Source organism: Manduca sexta, unplaced genomic scaffold (genome assembly GCF_014839805.1).
Source record: "Manduca sexta isolate Smith_Timp_Sample1 unplaced genomic scaffold, JHU_Msex_v1.0 HiC_scaffold_284, whole genome shotgun sequence".
Taxonomy (NCBI): Eukaryota; Metazoa; Arthropoda; class Insecta; order Lepidoptera; family Sphingidae; genus Manduca; species Manduca sexta.
The window spans coordinates 1-17,176 of record NW_023593845.1 but is presented as its reverse complement, the minus strand read 5'-3'; the positions used below and the strand labels follow the sequence as shown (position 1 = coordinate 17,176).

General features: G+C 38.1%; 1 protein-coding gene across 1 annotated transcript; it reads left to right on the top strand.

Moving 5' to 3' along the window:
• Positions 1 to 225: 225 nt before the first annotated feature.
• Positions 226 to 16,500, top strand: LOC115447269 (E3 ubiquitin-protein ligase MYCBP2; the record flags this gene model as incomplete). The annotated part of the gene is given in 24 exon segments (XM_037446308.1): positions 226 to 301; positions 386 to 456; positions 459 to 534; positions 787 to 1,725; positions 2,054 to 2,159; positions 2,428 to 2,540; positions 4,277 to 4,459; positions 5,654 to 5,848; positions 6,017 to 6,198; positions 6,861 to 7,014; positions 7,117 to 7,352; positions 7,532 to 7,663; positions 7,900 to 8,123; positions 8,787 to 8,874; positions 9,491 to 9,718; positions 9,884 to 10,002; positions 10,282 to 10,459; positions 11,001 to 11,162; positions 14,030 to 14,206; positions 14,650 to 14,763; positions 15,045 to 15,148; positions 15,918 to 16,125; positions 16,329 to 16,443; positions 16,446 to 16,500. Coding segments are annotated over 24 exon segments (4,235 nt in total), but the record flags the coding sequence as incomplete, so codon positions are not given.
• Between the last annotated feature and the right edge of the window lie 676 nt (positions 16,501 to 17,176).

The following is a 17,176-nucleotide window of genomic DNA, read 5'->3' as shown; positions in this document are numbered from 1 at the left end:
GAGCGTGCAAATTCATTTTATAATATCAACTAAACAGATAAGTACATTCACAGTGACGTGAAAAATTGAATACGTTCTGGATATAAATATTTAATTCGTATTTTAGAATGAAGGCCTGGTAAGCACGAAGACCGCTGCTCGGGAGCGCTTTCCTCGAAACGCATACTATAAGCGTGCAGCCTCGCTCCCCCCTCTGCCCGCCCGCCCAGCGCCCACGCCCCTCTGCCTAAGAAACACGCAATCAGTCCAACACAGGCTGAGTGCCTGCGCGCCATATTCGCAGCTCTTCTGTGGCATGAAGGTGAATTAAGTATATATATTTTGAGACGCTCTGAGTAATATGCTTATTGATATGGATTCTTTTAAATTTGGTTGCTGTCTGCAGGCATAGTCCACGATGCCATAGCGTGTGCTGCATTCCTCAAGTTCCACCCGCAGCTGCCCAAGTAGGGTAGTATCGCGTTGTGACGCGACAACCGCATGACGTTCAGCCGCCGCGACACCAGCGACACTCCGTTGAAGTGTCCAATGCAGGTAAATGATATAAACGATATAGTTTCGTTTTTTAACCGACTTTAAAAAAAGGAGGAGGTTATCAATTCGACGTGATTTTTTTTATTGTTTCTATTTGTTCACGTTGAAGTTCAAATACTTAAACTAATACTAAATTAGTTATTTTCAGATATTTACAAAACATTTAAATTTTTATATTGATTGAATATTGTGAAAAAGTTTAAGAATATAAAATATATTTTTGTTGCTAAAATACTGTATTTTTTCTAACAGGACAATACCTGCGTATACACCCTTCCACACTAGAATCGTTGACTCGTTCGGGTGTAGAAGCTACTACGAGTCGTATGCGCAAAACCGATCTTGATGCGCCGATACGAGAGGAGGAACCACATGCTAGTGCTTCGGCGCATTCGCAAGCTCAGACTAGTGCTCCAACGCAGTCAGCACCAGAAGCTACTGGTCTGACGCAGTCGCAATTAGAAGCTAGAGCTCCGACACAGTCGCAACCGGGAGCTAATGCAATGACGCAGTCGCAACCGCATGATAGTGACTCGACACAGTCCAAACCACAAGCTAAAGCTCTGGCGCAGTCAAAATCGGAAACTGCTTCCCCGGCACATTCGAAACCACAAGCTAGTGCTTCAACGCAGTCAAAACTGGATACTAGTTCCCCAGCACATTCGAAACCAAAGGATAGTGCTCCGGCGCAGTCAAAATTGGATACTGGTTCCCCAGCGCATTTGAAACCACAGACTACTGCTCCGGCGCAGTCAAAGCTAGATACTAGTTCCCCAGCACATTCGAAACCACAGGCTGCTCCAGCACAGTTAAAACCGGATACTAGTTCCCCAGCGCATTCGAAACTACAGGGTCCTCTGGCGCAGTCAAAGCCGGATCCTAGTTCCTCGGCGCATTTGAAACCGCAGGCTAGCGATTCGGCGCAGTCAAAACCCGAGAGTAGTTCCCCGGCGCATTCGAAGCCGCAGACTAGTGATCCACCGCAGTCACAACCTCAAACTAGCGCACTGGCGCAGGCTAAACCGAAAACTAGTGCCACAGAGCAGGCACAACCACATGACAGTGCCTCAGCGCAGACGCAAATGCAGACCGGAACCCCAGTGAAGTCGCAACCTAAGGATAGTTCTGTGGCTGAGTCACAACAAGAGGCTAGTACTTTCGCGCAGTCGCAACCGCACACCAGTACTGCAAGTAATTACCATTGTTCCTTTTTTACTATTTTAATGTTATAACGAAGTAATTGTTAATAGACTCATAAAACTATTCTCTTTAATATGTCCTCGAACCAGTAAATCCTATACAAAAAATAATTTTGTAATTAAGTAAAAATAAATGTTCTCTTTACCATACGTAAGTAGTTTCCAACCCCAATATTGTTGGGACTCTTCTGACTAATTTCTCCATACAAAAAATCCGGCATTTATTCTTAAGAAGTAAGAGGACACTGAAGTTTTGCTTTACGTGATGAACTCTTCTGTCTATTCTTTGCGTATAAAACACTAGCCGCGATGTTGTCCAGGTACATCGTCCACGGTGGTGAACGTGCTGCCGCCTGCCATGCGCGCGCTCGTCGCCCTGTGGGACGCTCTGTACGATGCTGATCAGTTCGCCTCTGTTACGGACAAGTAAGTGTGATGCTTTATTTTTATTATATCATACATATTAGGTATAATTATTGCTGTATTAGTATTGTTATTTGTTAAGAAGGCAGAAAATGTTCTTCAACATATTGTATACTAGGACTCAAAACGTCGGTGTGTATCCTTACCAAGCGTATAACTGCGAACCTTTGACTGCCCGAGACTTAATAACTATGGGATACTTTTTTCTTATAGAAATGTATAGTTGTAAAAAAAATAATATCTGCATTTCTCTTTATATTATAAATTTTAGGTTTCGAAAAGATATAACCGAGAGAAATGAAAATGAAGACATACGATCGACAAGTGGCATTCGGAAGAAGAGGGATTGGAAAACATCAACTTATTACAAATCGCCTTATTCAGGTATAATTTGCTTATAAAAAATTCGCAATACTTCAACTATAACATAATATTTATTCACTTTACTCGCCCGTTGTCATATTAATACATATTATTATTTTAAATATTTACTTAAGTGTGGAGTTTCTTAAATTTTTATTAAAATACTTGTATTAAGTGTCTTCTTCCTACAGATATTGTCTTGCCGTGTCTTCTTACATTAAATATGGAAGTTTCCTTTAACACGAGATCCGTTTCCTCTATTCTAAATAGTAACATTATAGAATTACATTAACGGTAAAATAATAATTTGAATATCTTGAATAAACTATGAAAATTATTAAGCTATTCAACTTTGAACATGTGTCAAATCTATACTATTATAGAAAACTGAAGAGTTTGTTTGTTTGTTTGAACGCGCTAATCTCAGGAACTTTCGGTTAAAACTGAAAAAATATTTTTAAGTTGGATAGCCCTTGGTCCGTGGAGTGCTTATAGGCTATATATATATCATCACGCTATGCCCAATAGGAGCGGAGCAGTAATGACTAATCTCAGGAACTACCGGATTGAACCAAAAAAATATTTTTGTGTTGGATAGGCCTATGTTCCCGGAGTGCTATAGGCTATATATTTTGGCATCACGCTATGACCAATACGAGCGATGGAGTAACGAAACATGTTGCAAAAACGGGGAAAATTTATTAGTTTTGAGAACTTTGGTTGCGTGCGCTGCGTAAAGGGTTAAAGTTATGCAACAATAATGTATGGCGGGATTGTTCCTCTTAAAAAGTTCTACAAAATTATATTATAAATAAAGTCCCCCGCTGCATCTGTCTGCCTGAACGTGTTAAACTCAAAAACTACCCATAGTATTAAGATGAAATTTGGTATGGAGATAGTTTGAGACCCTGGAAAGAACATAGGCTCCCGGAAAAATATAGTGTGACTGTTATAACGGAAAACTTTAGCCCGAACAACTGTATAACGCAGGCGGAACCGCGGGCAAAAGCTAGTAAAAAATAAAATGCGATCGCGAAATGACGTCACCGTGTGCAGCAGCGAACAGCGCAATAATACATACGAATTTTTATATGATGTATTATTTTGTAGAATACTTCAGGAATTCAAATTTGTTTTTCTTTCCAGTATTGTTAATAAATCAGTTATTACTAGAATTACGTAACGTTTTGACCATGATAGTTGGAGATAATTGGGTGGATCCATAGTAATATATGAGAATATACTGTGCGGCAATGGCGCATATATATTTTGTAAAGATTTTCCTAGTAGATAATGTTGTATAATAGCATGAAAATTATATTATAAAGCCCAAACTACCCTCCCATAACAAAACAGCATATTAGGCACTATGTATGAAAATTACGTTTACTATACGATGTTTCGGCTAAAAGAATTTCAACCAAAAACGTAATCTTGATCAAATACTTACAAAAATATTTGGCAAAATTGTTCGTCATCTTGAATATTTTAGTTATTATAGATATGCGTTGAAGACCTGGAAAATTCCAATAAACCTTTTATATTTTTAAATAATCAACAATGAATTTCACCATGATTGAATTTAAACTTAATGTCATTATGTGAAACCAAAATTAAAAAAGAACACAGGGTCTTCCTTATTGCTGTATTAAAACAAAAAATATTACGCTGAATGACAGTGGTGTTGGTGTACATTCCCGCATATTACGTAGTAACTGTCAGCAGTTGGATATAGTAATAAATAAGTTTTTGTCCAGTGCGTTGCGAGCTGTGCGCCGGCAGCAGCGTGTCGCCCCCACTGGCGGCGCACATGCGACACTCGCACGCCGGGTGCCGCGGGCCCACCACGCGCGGGTACGACCGCGCCGGCGTCTACCGCCGCGCAGACACGCCCGCGCCCGTCGACACGCCCGCCACCGCCTGCGGACAACTTGCACAAGGCAGTAGTATTTACTCCAATATACATATATATACATTATACACACTGTAAGGCAGACGGCGATGAACTTTATGAGAAATACTTTGTTTGATCTACAAATTGACTTAATGGGAAGCACCACACCCACCCACAATCAATAACTTTCACTGTCAAAGTATAGCTATGCACAGAAGTATACCTCGTGTTAGACATCTATGTAGAACATACATGTACAATGTAGGTTCGTTAACTGAAGGCACGTTCATAATACTCACATCTATACAATTTTAAACAGTATCTTAAAGAAATGTTTCATATTATTGTAATTGTATTTTTTTATTTATTTAGAAACCTTACAGCTAATATACACAGGTAGTAAGAAAAAAAAATATATATAATAGAAGGCCAATTACAAGTTTCCATGTATAGATAAATAACATTAAAATAATAAAAGAAAATGGTAGACAGTAAGTACATGCTATACAATTAGAAGGGACTAAGAGTAATGGAGAGAGAAAACTAGATGAAAAAACGGTCGCTCAATATTTTATTTAGTTTTGTGGTGCTCGTGGTGAACAGATCCACGTCCACATCCGACGCCACTGCGTTAAATGATCTGCTAGCTCTAACGGTAAAGGAGTTCTGTCGGTAAGCAGTGGTGGCTGATTGTACATACAGTAGTGTAGGTCCTCTTAATAAAGCTGACGGAGCACGCAATCCGACTTAGCAACTCCGGACAGTCTACTGCTCCGCTTGTTATACTGAGAAGGTGGTACAAGTCGGCTATGCGCCTTCGTTCGTATAAAGGAAGCATGTGGTATTTTTTGCAACGACTTATGTAATCGGGTAAGTATGTCCTAGACCGATATTATGAGTACCTCACAAACTTTCTTTGTATACCTTCAATACGATTAATGTAGAGGTTATACGTAGGATTCCATACTTGTGAGCAATATTCAAGGTGACTGCGAACAAAAGCACAATACAATATTTTAATAGTTTTTAAATTAATGAATTTACAAAAGTAAACTCAACTACACGGTTTATTTTATTTATTTTGATGATGCACGAGTAATGCGTTGTTATGGAATGTTTGTATCAGACACTACATATTATGTTAAAAATATGAATGTGTTATACGCGCGTCGCGCCAGCTTTAAATATCAACCTCTAAATATTATAATTAAAAAGTTGATTAATTAAAATTCTTAACCAGTTCATCAACTGTGGTACTTATACTGCGAAAAGTGCCGCGATAAGGGCTTAAAAGCGGCATCATGCGCAAAACTCAAGAGCAAGACAATGTCAGACGCACCGTATGATCGCATTGAGAATAACATGGAGGTCGATCATCACGTCGTCAAGGAAAACGCTCTGTTTCTACTCGAATTGGGGCCACTCAACAACTCTGGTAAATATCGAGAATATAACTTTTATTGTTCCAATGATATATGACAAACGTTATAACAGACTATCGATATAGACGATGTATGTATATTTAAGATGTTCAAAATAATTCAAAATAAGTTTTAAATTGGTATAGCAGTACCTTTTTAGTCTTATATTGTTGTTGTGGTAGAACCGTTAACATCATCGCCATGGCATGAGAGCGCATCTCGCAGCCCTCCCACGCCGCCGGGCAGCGTGTGGCAGCCTGCGCCTCCGTTCCAGTGCCTTGCATCCTTGGGAGCCGCTCCTCGAACGAACGTCACTGAAACAACAGCGCGATACCACTCCCTAGGCCGACCACCCCCACCGCCTGTTGCACCCCTGGCAAGTGTTATGATGTTACTTAGGCTTTAGAAATCGTTGCCAGTATTATCTGTTATCGAAATGTATTTTATGCAAAGAATATTTAGACTTCGCATAGTTGCGCTATCGGGTGGTTCTTGGCCCATTGCATTATGCGGGTGAATTATAATAATTAATAATAATAATATCAGCCCTGTATTATATACTTGCCCACTGCTGAGCACGGGTCTCCTTTACTACTGAGAGGGATTAGGCCTTAGTCCATCACTCTGACCTAGTGCGGATTGGTAGACTTCACACACATTCGAAATTCCTATAGAGAACTTCTCAAATGTACAGGTTTCCTCACGATGTTTTCCTTCACTGTTAAAGCGAACGATAAATTCACAAAGAATACACACATGATTTTAGAAAAGTCAGTGGTGTTTACCCTTGGGATTTGAACCTGCGGACATTCGTCTTAGCAGTCCGTTCCACACCCAACTAAGCTATCGCCGCTCTTTAATGATTAATAATTTTAATAATTATTGATGAATAACAAAACTTATTAACACAAGTACACATAGGTAGTCAGACGGTATACTTTCGAATATAATGTTTATGTGATGTATCAGATGTAAGAATCTTATGAATAAACTACTATGAATATCTAAAGTACATAATATTTGTAGCAGACCACGTACGCAGCGGAGCCAAGTGGGTCGCAGTGGCCGCGGGTTCACCGCTCGGTGTCGATGGGCCAGGCGGGTGATCGCGATCTTGTCAACGCTGCGCAGCCAACGCTCGAACCGATCTCACTTCTGGAAGAGCAAGATACATTGAGTGGTATGACATCGGAGATAATACCCATGAAATGCGCTAGTTTGAACGTAAATTGGAAGGTGAGCGTTGTAGGAAAAAGAGTCGAAATCTCAAATTTGTGCGCAGGCGCAGGGTCGTCACTTCTAGCGCAGCCTAGTGCAGCGCTGCAGCGGCTAGTGAACTGCGGCGACATGGCTGCCGGGTGTTCAGTGTCTGCATTCGAGCCGCCTCGTCTAGATCTCGAGGCTTTAATCAACAATCCAGTGTTCTCTTTCGTACTGTCGAAGAGAGAATTACAGGCTTACAGACAAAAGATGGACGCAACTATACGCATAAACGCTGTTCGTCAATACGCTTTCGAGGTAACAATATTTATACATAACATAATACGATATAAATCGATTAGGGGTGTTTTGTTTAGGTTATAACATAAATGATTTGGCTTTAATTATATAAACGTTTATTTGCTAACGCCGGAATATAAACGGCAAGCCTAAATATAAAGCTTGTTTTGAAAGAATTGCATTAACTTGATTTACAGGCGTTAAATTGGCTGCTTCGATCAGCCACGCAGATAACGTGCGTACATGATGTTATGTGGTGGTTTTGCGCTGCGCTTGATAAGTACTCGCGCATCGCGCCTCCTCAGATGCTTCTCGATGAAGCTAAAGAGGTAAACGATTTGATCAGTTTTAAGGTCAGTTTTCTTTTATATCCAAAAATTGTAATTTTAGGGTACGCGAGGTTTCTAATTTATGCTATTGTTCGGCAGCTCAGCTGATCAAATTTTGAGTATGTGTCGATACAATAATTTGATTTCTTATGCGATACCGATTTTAGCTCAACTAAACTTAACTTAAACTTAAACTAACTTACAATGATAATAATTGAAGTACCTGTTATAATCAGCCTGTCGGTAACGAAAATGCTCGTATATCGACCCCGACGGCGTCCTCGTCAGCGATCTGTCCGGGTGGTACATCGGCCCGAGGCGCGCGCGCAGCTTTCCACGCGTTCCTGGGGTCGGTGAGCGCGTTAGCACCGTCTCTGCTCGCAGCCAGCGCCGCCGGCCTGCAGGCGGTGCGCTGTTGGGCGCTGCACTACTCGCCGCATGACCGAGCGTTTTTGCACCGGTTAGCTATTTTTATATTGTATTTTAGTCATTTATGAATTTAGAGAAACACAAAACAAAAATAATAGTTACTTTTTACCTTGAGGATTTAAGGTATGCAACAATAAATTTTATGCCACTTTAAGCGTAAAGAACAAAATAACATAGGTATTCTTCGTAATTTTGCAACAAATCAGTAGTTTGGCCTATGACAAGACCATGCACGGTGGCCTTCTTTAAAACGGTCTGATTAAACACGGAATAGCCGTGTATAAAATCATAATTAATATCACCCAAAATCCTTCCAAAACAAGTATTCTCCATCGTTAATCTTTCGATATCTGTTATATATTTGATTTACTATACTCTGAAATTACAACTTCCCTATTTTTAAATACAATATGTCGGTTTTTTTTTAACTACAATGCAACAAAATAATATTTTGTTCTTGAATCTTGAGTGAAATTTTAGTTTCGTATGTTATATTTCAGAACACTACATTTGTACGACTAACATTTATTGTGCTCCAGACATAACGGCTAATTCTGAGATCAACTAGTTTATGCTATTGTTTTTTTTTATTTGTCAAATTACCCCGAGCACATGCATGTTTATAACTAACATAAACACAACGTGATTTGTTAACGCTGCATTCGGATAGCTCCCAAGTGTTCAGCGTCATCAGTAAGATATTGTCTCATCCCGAAGACGGAGCTTACGAAGAAGGCGTAATGTGCGCTCTGCACGAGAGCTTCCATAGCTTTCTTAATAAGGTATTGTAGTTCTAATCTATTGGAATTCGTTAGAATCACTGATGCTAGATCTCTCATATGTGAGAGTCAGCCGGGATAGGTACCACCGCAATGTCTATTTCTGCCGCCAAGCAGCAGTGTGTAACCACTGTTTTGTTCCGGTTTGAAAGACATTGTGGTGAGTGTAACTACTGGTCATAAAAAGACTTAACATCTCATGTCTTAGGATGGCGAGCGCAGCGGGAATATCGTACAATATTGTTGAAATTTAAGGTATTGGGATGGTGTTTCTACTGTTTATGGGTGGTCGTATCGCTTACCATCAGGTGTACGGCAAGCTCGTCTCGTCATTCAAAGTAATAAAAATCTATCATGCGGAATAAAGATTGTTAAATTTCTGATGTGTTTTATTATAGAAAAATTTCAATTAAAGTTGTAACATTTAATCGATAGTATTTATATTGCTGTTAATGTTTTATTTATATATGTATTATAAATTTTAACCAATGTGGGTTTAATGATCCCACACTGGCATACATATATGAACTTCATAAATCCTTGTTGATTTACAAGCCGCCAATACCAGAATCAAATATCAAAACTTGTGAATCACACGCATCATTTCATTTTGTAGGAGAGCTATGTATGGAGTTGCCAAGACGTGACTGGTTGGTGCGACATCTCGGTGTCATCGCGACAAGGCATGGCCGGTTCACTTACAGACGGCAGCACAGAGACTTTCTGGGAGTCAGGAGACGAAGACAGGAACAAGGCCAAATGGATACAAGTGTCGTACCCGGGCGGGACTAACAACGATCGCCCTCATATCATATGCGTGCACATTGATAATACAAGAGACACAGTCGTAAGTTGAATAAACTATAAAAACGTTACTGTGCGGTACAAAGACTTTAAGTACCGAATATTAGTTCATAAAATATCGGCCACATTTAGAAACTGACAATAATGTTGAATATAAACTATCTGTGTTTAAGAAATTAGTTTATAGTTTGTATTCGTTTTGTTCTAGAACAAGACTCTGCTGGTTTCGTTCTTGTATAGCAGTGGTTCGAGCGACATGATCCACATGCAGGATATCGAAGTAGATCCCAAGACGGCCGCTTGGATCTACTATACTTTGCCAAGTATGTTTATATAGTTATTAGTAAAATACTTTTATGCCCTGTTTTTTTATGAGTGCGATATCACGCTGGATTTCATACACGAAATGACACTTAATTATTATAATACTAAGTTATAAAATAAAATTTTAAATTTTCTTTTATATGTCTATGCTCAATTTGAAACGAATTGTTATCGTTGTGGGGTGGAAAGTGAAAATATGCTGTAGCGTGACGTGCGCTCACATTATGGTTTGCATACGAATTCGGAGTGTGTGCTCGATGTCGTAATCTATAGGGTAGCGAGTGCATCGCTTCGCGTCCGGTGCGAGCTGCGTGGCCCTGAAGCAGCGGTGCGTGTGCGCCAGGTGCGAGTGCTGAGTGCGCCGGCGCCGCTCGCCAGCGCCGCCTGCACTAACGCAGGCGTGCTGCATGACCTTTCCGAGGCTGACACCTTAAGAGTTTTCCGGCTGCTAACGTCACAGGTGCTTATAACCTATTATACTACATACATACATACATACATACATACATAACATCACGCATTTTATCCCCGAAGGGGTATGCAGAGGCGCAACTATGGCACCCACTTTTCGCCAAGTATGTTCCGTCCCATGATGTGATAGGGGGCGAGCCTATCGCCATATCGGGCACAAATTCCAGACTCCGGGCTGATATTGAGCAGAAAAACCCAAATATCACTTTGCCCGACCCGGGATTCGAACCCAGGACCTCAGAGCGCTATTGTACCGGACGTGAAATACAACTACGCCACCGAGGCCCTATTATACTAATACTATTGATATTTCTATTATCAACACCTGGTGTTCACTTTTTTATACTTTCATAGATTGACGAAGCTGCTACATATCAGAATCACTGTTTAATTTAATTACCTACTTGTTTGATAAATAAATTTGATTTAATTACGTTTACAAATAAATAAACTTATAAATCACTATTCATAATTGCGCAAGAATTTGCAACTTTGTACTTTGTCCTAAACAATAATTATTGTTCGAAAAGGTGTTCGGCAAACTGTTGGATTGGGACCGCAGCGGCAGTGACTCGGGAGCGGAGGCTGCCGCTGCTGGCGACGATCTAGTGGCGGGAGACGACAGCGACCTGCGGGAGCATGTTGTCGGTATTCTGTTTGCGGGACATAAGCTCACATCCCTTCAACGTCAGGTATATATAAGGTCGCGAGAAACCGAGTAGTCTGTCCCTTAAAAGAAAAAAACAAATCATTTTGAATCATAATATTTTAACAAGACGACAGAATAGATTTCGTATATTTTATGAAAAGCTAATTTAAACCTGACTTAAGAAGAGTGTTATAAGTTTATGTATATATACTGCTTAAAACAATTATTAGGGGAACGAAACTTTAAAGTAGAAGTGTATTTTGTTCCTTAAGGTTTTTATTATAATTGATCACTAATTATTACTAAATTATACTAAATAATATTACTTACTAATAATAAATTAGAGGTATTATCAAAGAAATTAAGAAACAACAGAGCGATGATGCTCTTTTGTTTTTTTTAGTAGTTCTCAATAAAGCGGCCAGGATTTTATAGACACCTAAAAACAAAGTGACACCATTGAATTTTCATTACTGATCACATAAAACATAGACGAGCTCGCCGACGGAAAAAATACCAAATTAGTATTTTTAAATGTTATTATTAAAAATTTACAAGAAAACCATTTGCATAAAAATTGTTTTAAATGTACTTATAGTTTAAATAATACAAAAAAAAAAAACAATATTTTGTTCCCCTAATTGTTTTGAGCAGCATATATTTTATAAATAATAAACTTCAAATATCAACTTTAGTTATACTAGTTTGTCTTGCTATGATATGTCACAATTGACGTCGCACGTACGGATATTTGAATAATTTACGCGGCCAATATTATTTCATAAGTCATGTCAATTCTAAAGGACATAATTTACAAAAATAAAAAAAAAGGATTTTTGTTAAATTTATTATATTCAAAGAAATATTAAAATAAATAATGCTTATTTTCGACACTCTCTGAAAAATCAATAGTAAGAGTGAGCTTCGCAGGCAAGAGGAGTAGCAATTGTTTTTTTTTTAGCATGTGTAGTTTTTGGCAAATAGCAGTTTACCCTTTTTTATTACGCTCTTCTTGCTAATTATAAGAAAGTCTGATATTAGGACAAGTCCATTAAAAATGTCATTGTCACAATTTTCTCTAGAAAATTTAGGCGCAATGACTTATAGGTGCCACCTAAAATGTTTATTGCTTGCTTCTGCGGTCTCTTCTAAAAGCTGCCCAGTGGGCAATAACGTGTTTTTTTATAATAACAGCACCATGAATAATTACCTTGAGCATTGTTGGACTCATTGGGTGCCAAGAGTATAAAAGTGCTGTGTCTAAAGAATATTCTCCTAGATCAAAAATAACGCTTCAAGAATAAACTTTATTTAAACTATCATAAGCAATACCCATTAGTTATATCAGAATTCCATATAAAATTAGAAAATTTTGGTTTAGGGCTATTGGTAATATTGGCATTGCCAAAATTTCCCTTCCTTAAATCTACTAATAAACCAGTTTCTTTGCGAAATCGTTTCTGGATTCCGAGTTATTTTTTAAATCCATAGTTTTCCTCTCTTTATTTCTTCACTGGCCATTTATATGCCAAGAGGAGAATACTTCCAAAAAGTTTTATTCTGGCATGTAAACCTAAATTTGGATTTACTTCTTTTGGCACATTAATCATCACTCAATTTGAAAGTCCTTAGAAGTTATCCCTATAATATATAGCATTTACTTGTAGATGTTGGGCCAATTGCACTGTTGCAGGCCTTGCCTTCACTATTGTCATAATGAAAATATCGACAATGCCAGAAAGTAATCATAAAGTGACATAACCAACTTTGAGAAATGTTTGTATCTGCGTCGGCATCATTTATTAAGTAATTTTTGTTTGCATTGCCATTACAACTTCATTTGGAAATTATCTTCAAGCTCTCAGGTTTTTGTTATTTGGATTAATTTGTTATTGGAAGTATGCTATTTAGGATTTTAAACTCTTCATTTCATTTGATGTACAATTTTTACACGATATATTAGTTGATTTCCAATAAATTAAATTTATCTTCTAAATTCTTCACATTAAACTCTGCATTCGATTAAATAAGTATTTACAGGTCAGTACTCTTACTCCCGAGGCACCCTGTGGACCAAGAACGAAAAAATATCTATTTCATATCATAATCATGTTACTTTTTGAATTTGAGACAAAAAAATTCAAAGTTCCAAAAGTCTAGTATTCTGCTGTTTTTACCGGCTATTTTGTTTATTTGCAACAAGTCAAATTTCAAACTTTCGATTACATTCGATATTATGACGAGATATAATAGGAATATATAACAAACGTTCGATTCAACTCAATATTTAAAAAAAAGCTCTCTATTAGTTAGACGTCTTTAGAATAAAACCTAACCTGAACTCTAAAAGGAATAATAACAGAAATAATGGAAAACATTTATTATTATTGCTTTCTTATTTGTTGGAAGTTGGGGGGGGAGATTTTCTCCAAAATCTTTAACTCAGGTAGTCGTTTTTATGCCAATTTTACTTGAATAATTAGACTTATGGCCGCGTATTGCTCAAATACTCGTATGTGCTCAGGTGGAAGGAAGATAAAATATTATTTAAGTATGGCAGATGAATACAAGGATTATTTATAACTAAGGCCTCACATGACCTTATATCTTTTATTTGTTTGTTTGTATCGCATTTGTGGTATCGCAGACCCAAAATTTATGGACAACTTTTAATGCAGTTTTTTTCAGTTAAGAACGAATTTAATCGATAATAGTAGAAGAGTATTCTGAGTAAGATAAATTTACTAAGAATACTGGACACTCGAATACATTAGACAATATGTCTAATTGTTAAATGCCAACGAGAGGAAAAATAAATAATACAATATGTTGTGCAATGCTTATGTTATTTCTGATTCTCATAAGGTATTTCTTTAGCATCATAACTAAACATTGAATATTGGTTACCAGGTCATGTCTCACATAGTATGTGCGATCGGTCTGGAAGCGGCTCGCGTGCGCGACGACTGGGAAACTGCACTGTTGTGCGCAGACGCAACCGAGCGGGAAGGCGAAGACCGTTCTTCTAACTCTATTAAACAGCCGACTCACCAGCAAGATAATTATTGCTTTGAAATGCTGTCACTCGTACGATCATCTCACGTCATTATACGCTAGAATTATTTCCAAAATATAAAAATCCTAGGATTTCAATAAAAAGACTGGAGAGATATTTTATATTAAACTATTAGCGTTAAGGTTACTTGTAAAGTCTGGTGGTGGTATATTCGGGGATTACTGTACGAGGGAAAGTGTGTAATGAATAATAGCTAACATTTAACGTGTTGGTATAACATCGTATTGAATCCAGTCATGCTAAACCACCGCACACTGCTCGTATTTCTAATAAAACATTTAAAAAAATATTTCAGCGCTTTCTAACATAGTGCACAACATTTTCTCTTTTCACTATACTCGTACCAGCTTAACGAGGTGAAGCCTCGATTAGAAAACATAATACAAAACGACAATAATTATAATAATTGGCTAATATGGTTTTATAACATTATTTACGTAAATATTTCCTTCAGTTATTAGCCCTAAGCGGAAGTGCTGTTGGCCGCACGCATCTAGCGCAACAAACTGAACTAATTGCGGACTTATTGGGACTTTTGCACACTGGCAGTGATCGAGTCCAACGACAGGTAAGTTTTAAAGATCCATGTCTCTGCCGACAACCGTTATACTTCTCAAGCATAAGGAAGTTATTAATAAAAAATATTGAATATATTTGATATTGGCCTTAGAATACAGTAATATAATAATAATATCAGCACCGTATTATATACTGTCCCACTGTTGGGCACGGGCCTCCTTTACTACTGGAGGGATACAGTAACAGACGAATACAGTAATTTCTGAAAATTTAACGGTGGTTAATCGCTCGGTTCTGAATATAATATAAATAAAATATCATAATTCACAGATAATATCTCTGCTTCGACGAATAATCACCGAGATACCTCCTCAGAGAATGCTCTCGGCTATAAATTTACCAAATGATGTGGATTTACGGTATACTACAACAAGGTAAATGATCTCATGTAAAAATAATGTACATTGTAGTGCTAGCTGACCCGGCGGGCGAAGTTTGTACCGCCATAATTTTTTGCCGTCAATACTGTCAAATATGTATTTTTAAATATTTTGCTTTTGAGTATACACTAAGTGAACAACTGCACGTCACTCTATCAGAGTTTTGTTAATTTATTAAACACAATTCTCAGTCTTCTGTCTCATATTTCTCACTTTTCTGAGATTTTTAAATATTTGCTATTATTTTTTTCATATAAACCTTCTCATGATAATAATAAATAGATTTATCCAAGTTGGTGCAGTCAGCAGGTGCAGGCAGTATGCGTGTATAAACATATCGGTGCTTCGTCTTTATTTAGGTATATAGATTTGTACAAAATTTTATTGTTGTTGATTTGTACAAAAGTCAAAGCGTCCTCAATTCACCTGATGGTTAGTGGTGTGGGGTCTATCAAAATGTTGACCGATGAGAGATGATTACCCCTCGGCTGTTGACACAAATATGTCGGCGTGTTGGAACCGGATGTACGCAGGCTGATCCTTGAACACGACACACTTACACGCGCCACACCTGCCACCTTGTGTACGGTGGTCACTATCCGAGCGGATATAAAACATATCCTACCACCATGCCTGCTTACCTACACATACACCACCTACGTATGCATTACATTTTGAAAAGTTCTGTTTGGTGGATTTTCATAGGCCTTATTCTGATTACTAGATCTCATTCGATAATTATATTATCATGATATGCCATCAGGGTAACGCTGTTGGATCACTTGGTGTGCTACCTGGCCAAAGCGATCACGGTGCAAGTGAAAGTTAAAGGAGCGGGAGGAGCTCCCCCCGGCATAATTACGATGGGGGGCAGCGTGATCCCCACGGCACTTGCCACGTGGTTTATGCGGGGGATCACCACTAAGAAACATGCTCATTTGGTTGCTAAACTGTTGAGCGATATGGCTGAGGTATGGTTACATAATAATAATATTATGAACTTTGACTAAGTACTCGTCGCACGCTGTTACGTGTTTCGGGCAGACATATCTATTTATATTTACTACTGAGTACGTCGCAACAACTCGGATGTTAGTGACCTTCTTTATATAATTCGTTGCTTGTTTGCTCGGATCAAGAATAATAATACCTATGTGGATTTGACAAATTTCAGGGCAAAGTGTCAAGCGCATGGGGTATGGAGACGAGGACGGCGCTAGTAAATTACGTGTCCGCAGTGGCGCAGATGTCGGAGCCTGACCGTCAGCCAGCGCGCTGCGTCGTCACGCCATCATCTGGCTGGCATTGGCAGCGCTTTGTGTCTGCGAGCAATCTCACATGGAAATGTTAGTACATTATTTCATTGAAACTATAAATTATACGCGCGTACATTGGATTTATTTATTTTATACATATTAATATTATTGATTCTCTTATAATATTTTGTATTTATTATATAAGTCCATGATGTTTGTTGGTCCATGATTCTATAAAATTTTTAATGCCTATATTATTACACCTTCTTTTTAGTCCCAATTTTCTAATGTTTACATACAAGTGTATAACACGCATATTATTGAGACTTTCTATGGAAAAAAGACATATTATTTTCTACGTATTTTCCATATTTTCTTTTCTTGAGTTTTCATTCTTTCAAAGTATTTTCTTTCTTAATAATCAATAATGTTTCGTTTTAACTATTGTTCTTTTATTTTTCTTTATTTAATTTTCAATGTTAAACTGAGCGCCGCGCGCATGCCCTAGGCTGCGTCGTATTTTATATAATAATAATCTAATGGTTTAATGAGTAGACGAGTTCAAACGACTGTGGTTCAGTTTAAGCTGTTTATTGTCGACTGCACTAGGCGCAGACTGATTTTATGTACTTATAAAAATATACCACACTAAGAATTCGTTTGATTTTTATTTATAACAATTTTGTATAAATGTACCAGGGTGAACGTACGGGTGGGGCGTGACCCGCGGCCGTGACTCGGCCGAATGCCGGCCTCACTGCGCCAA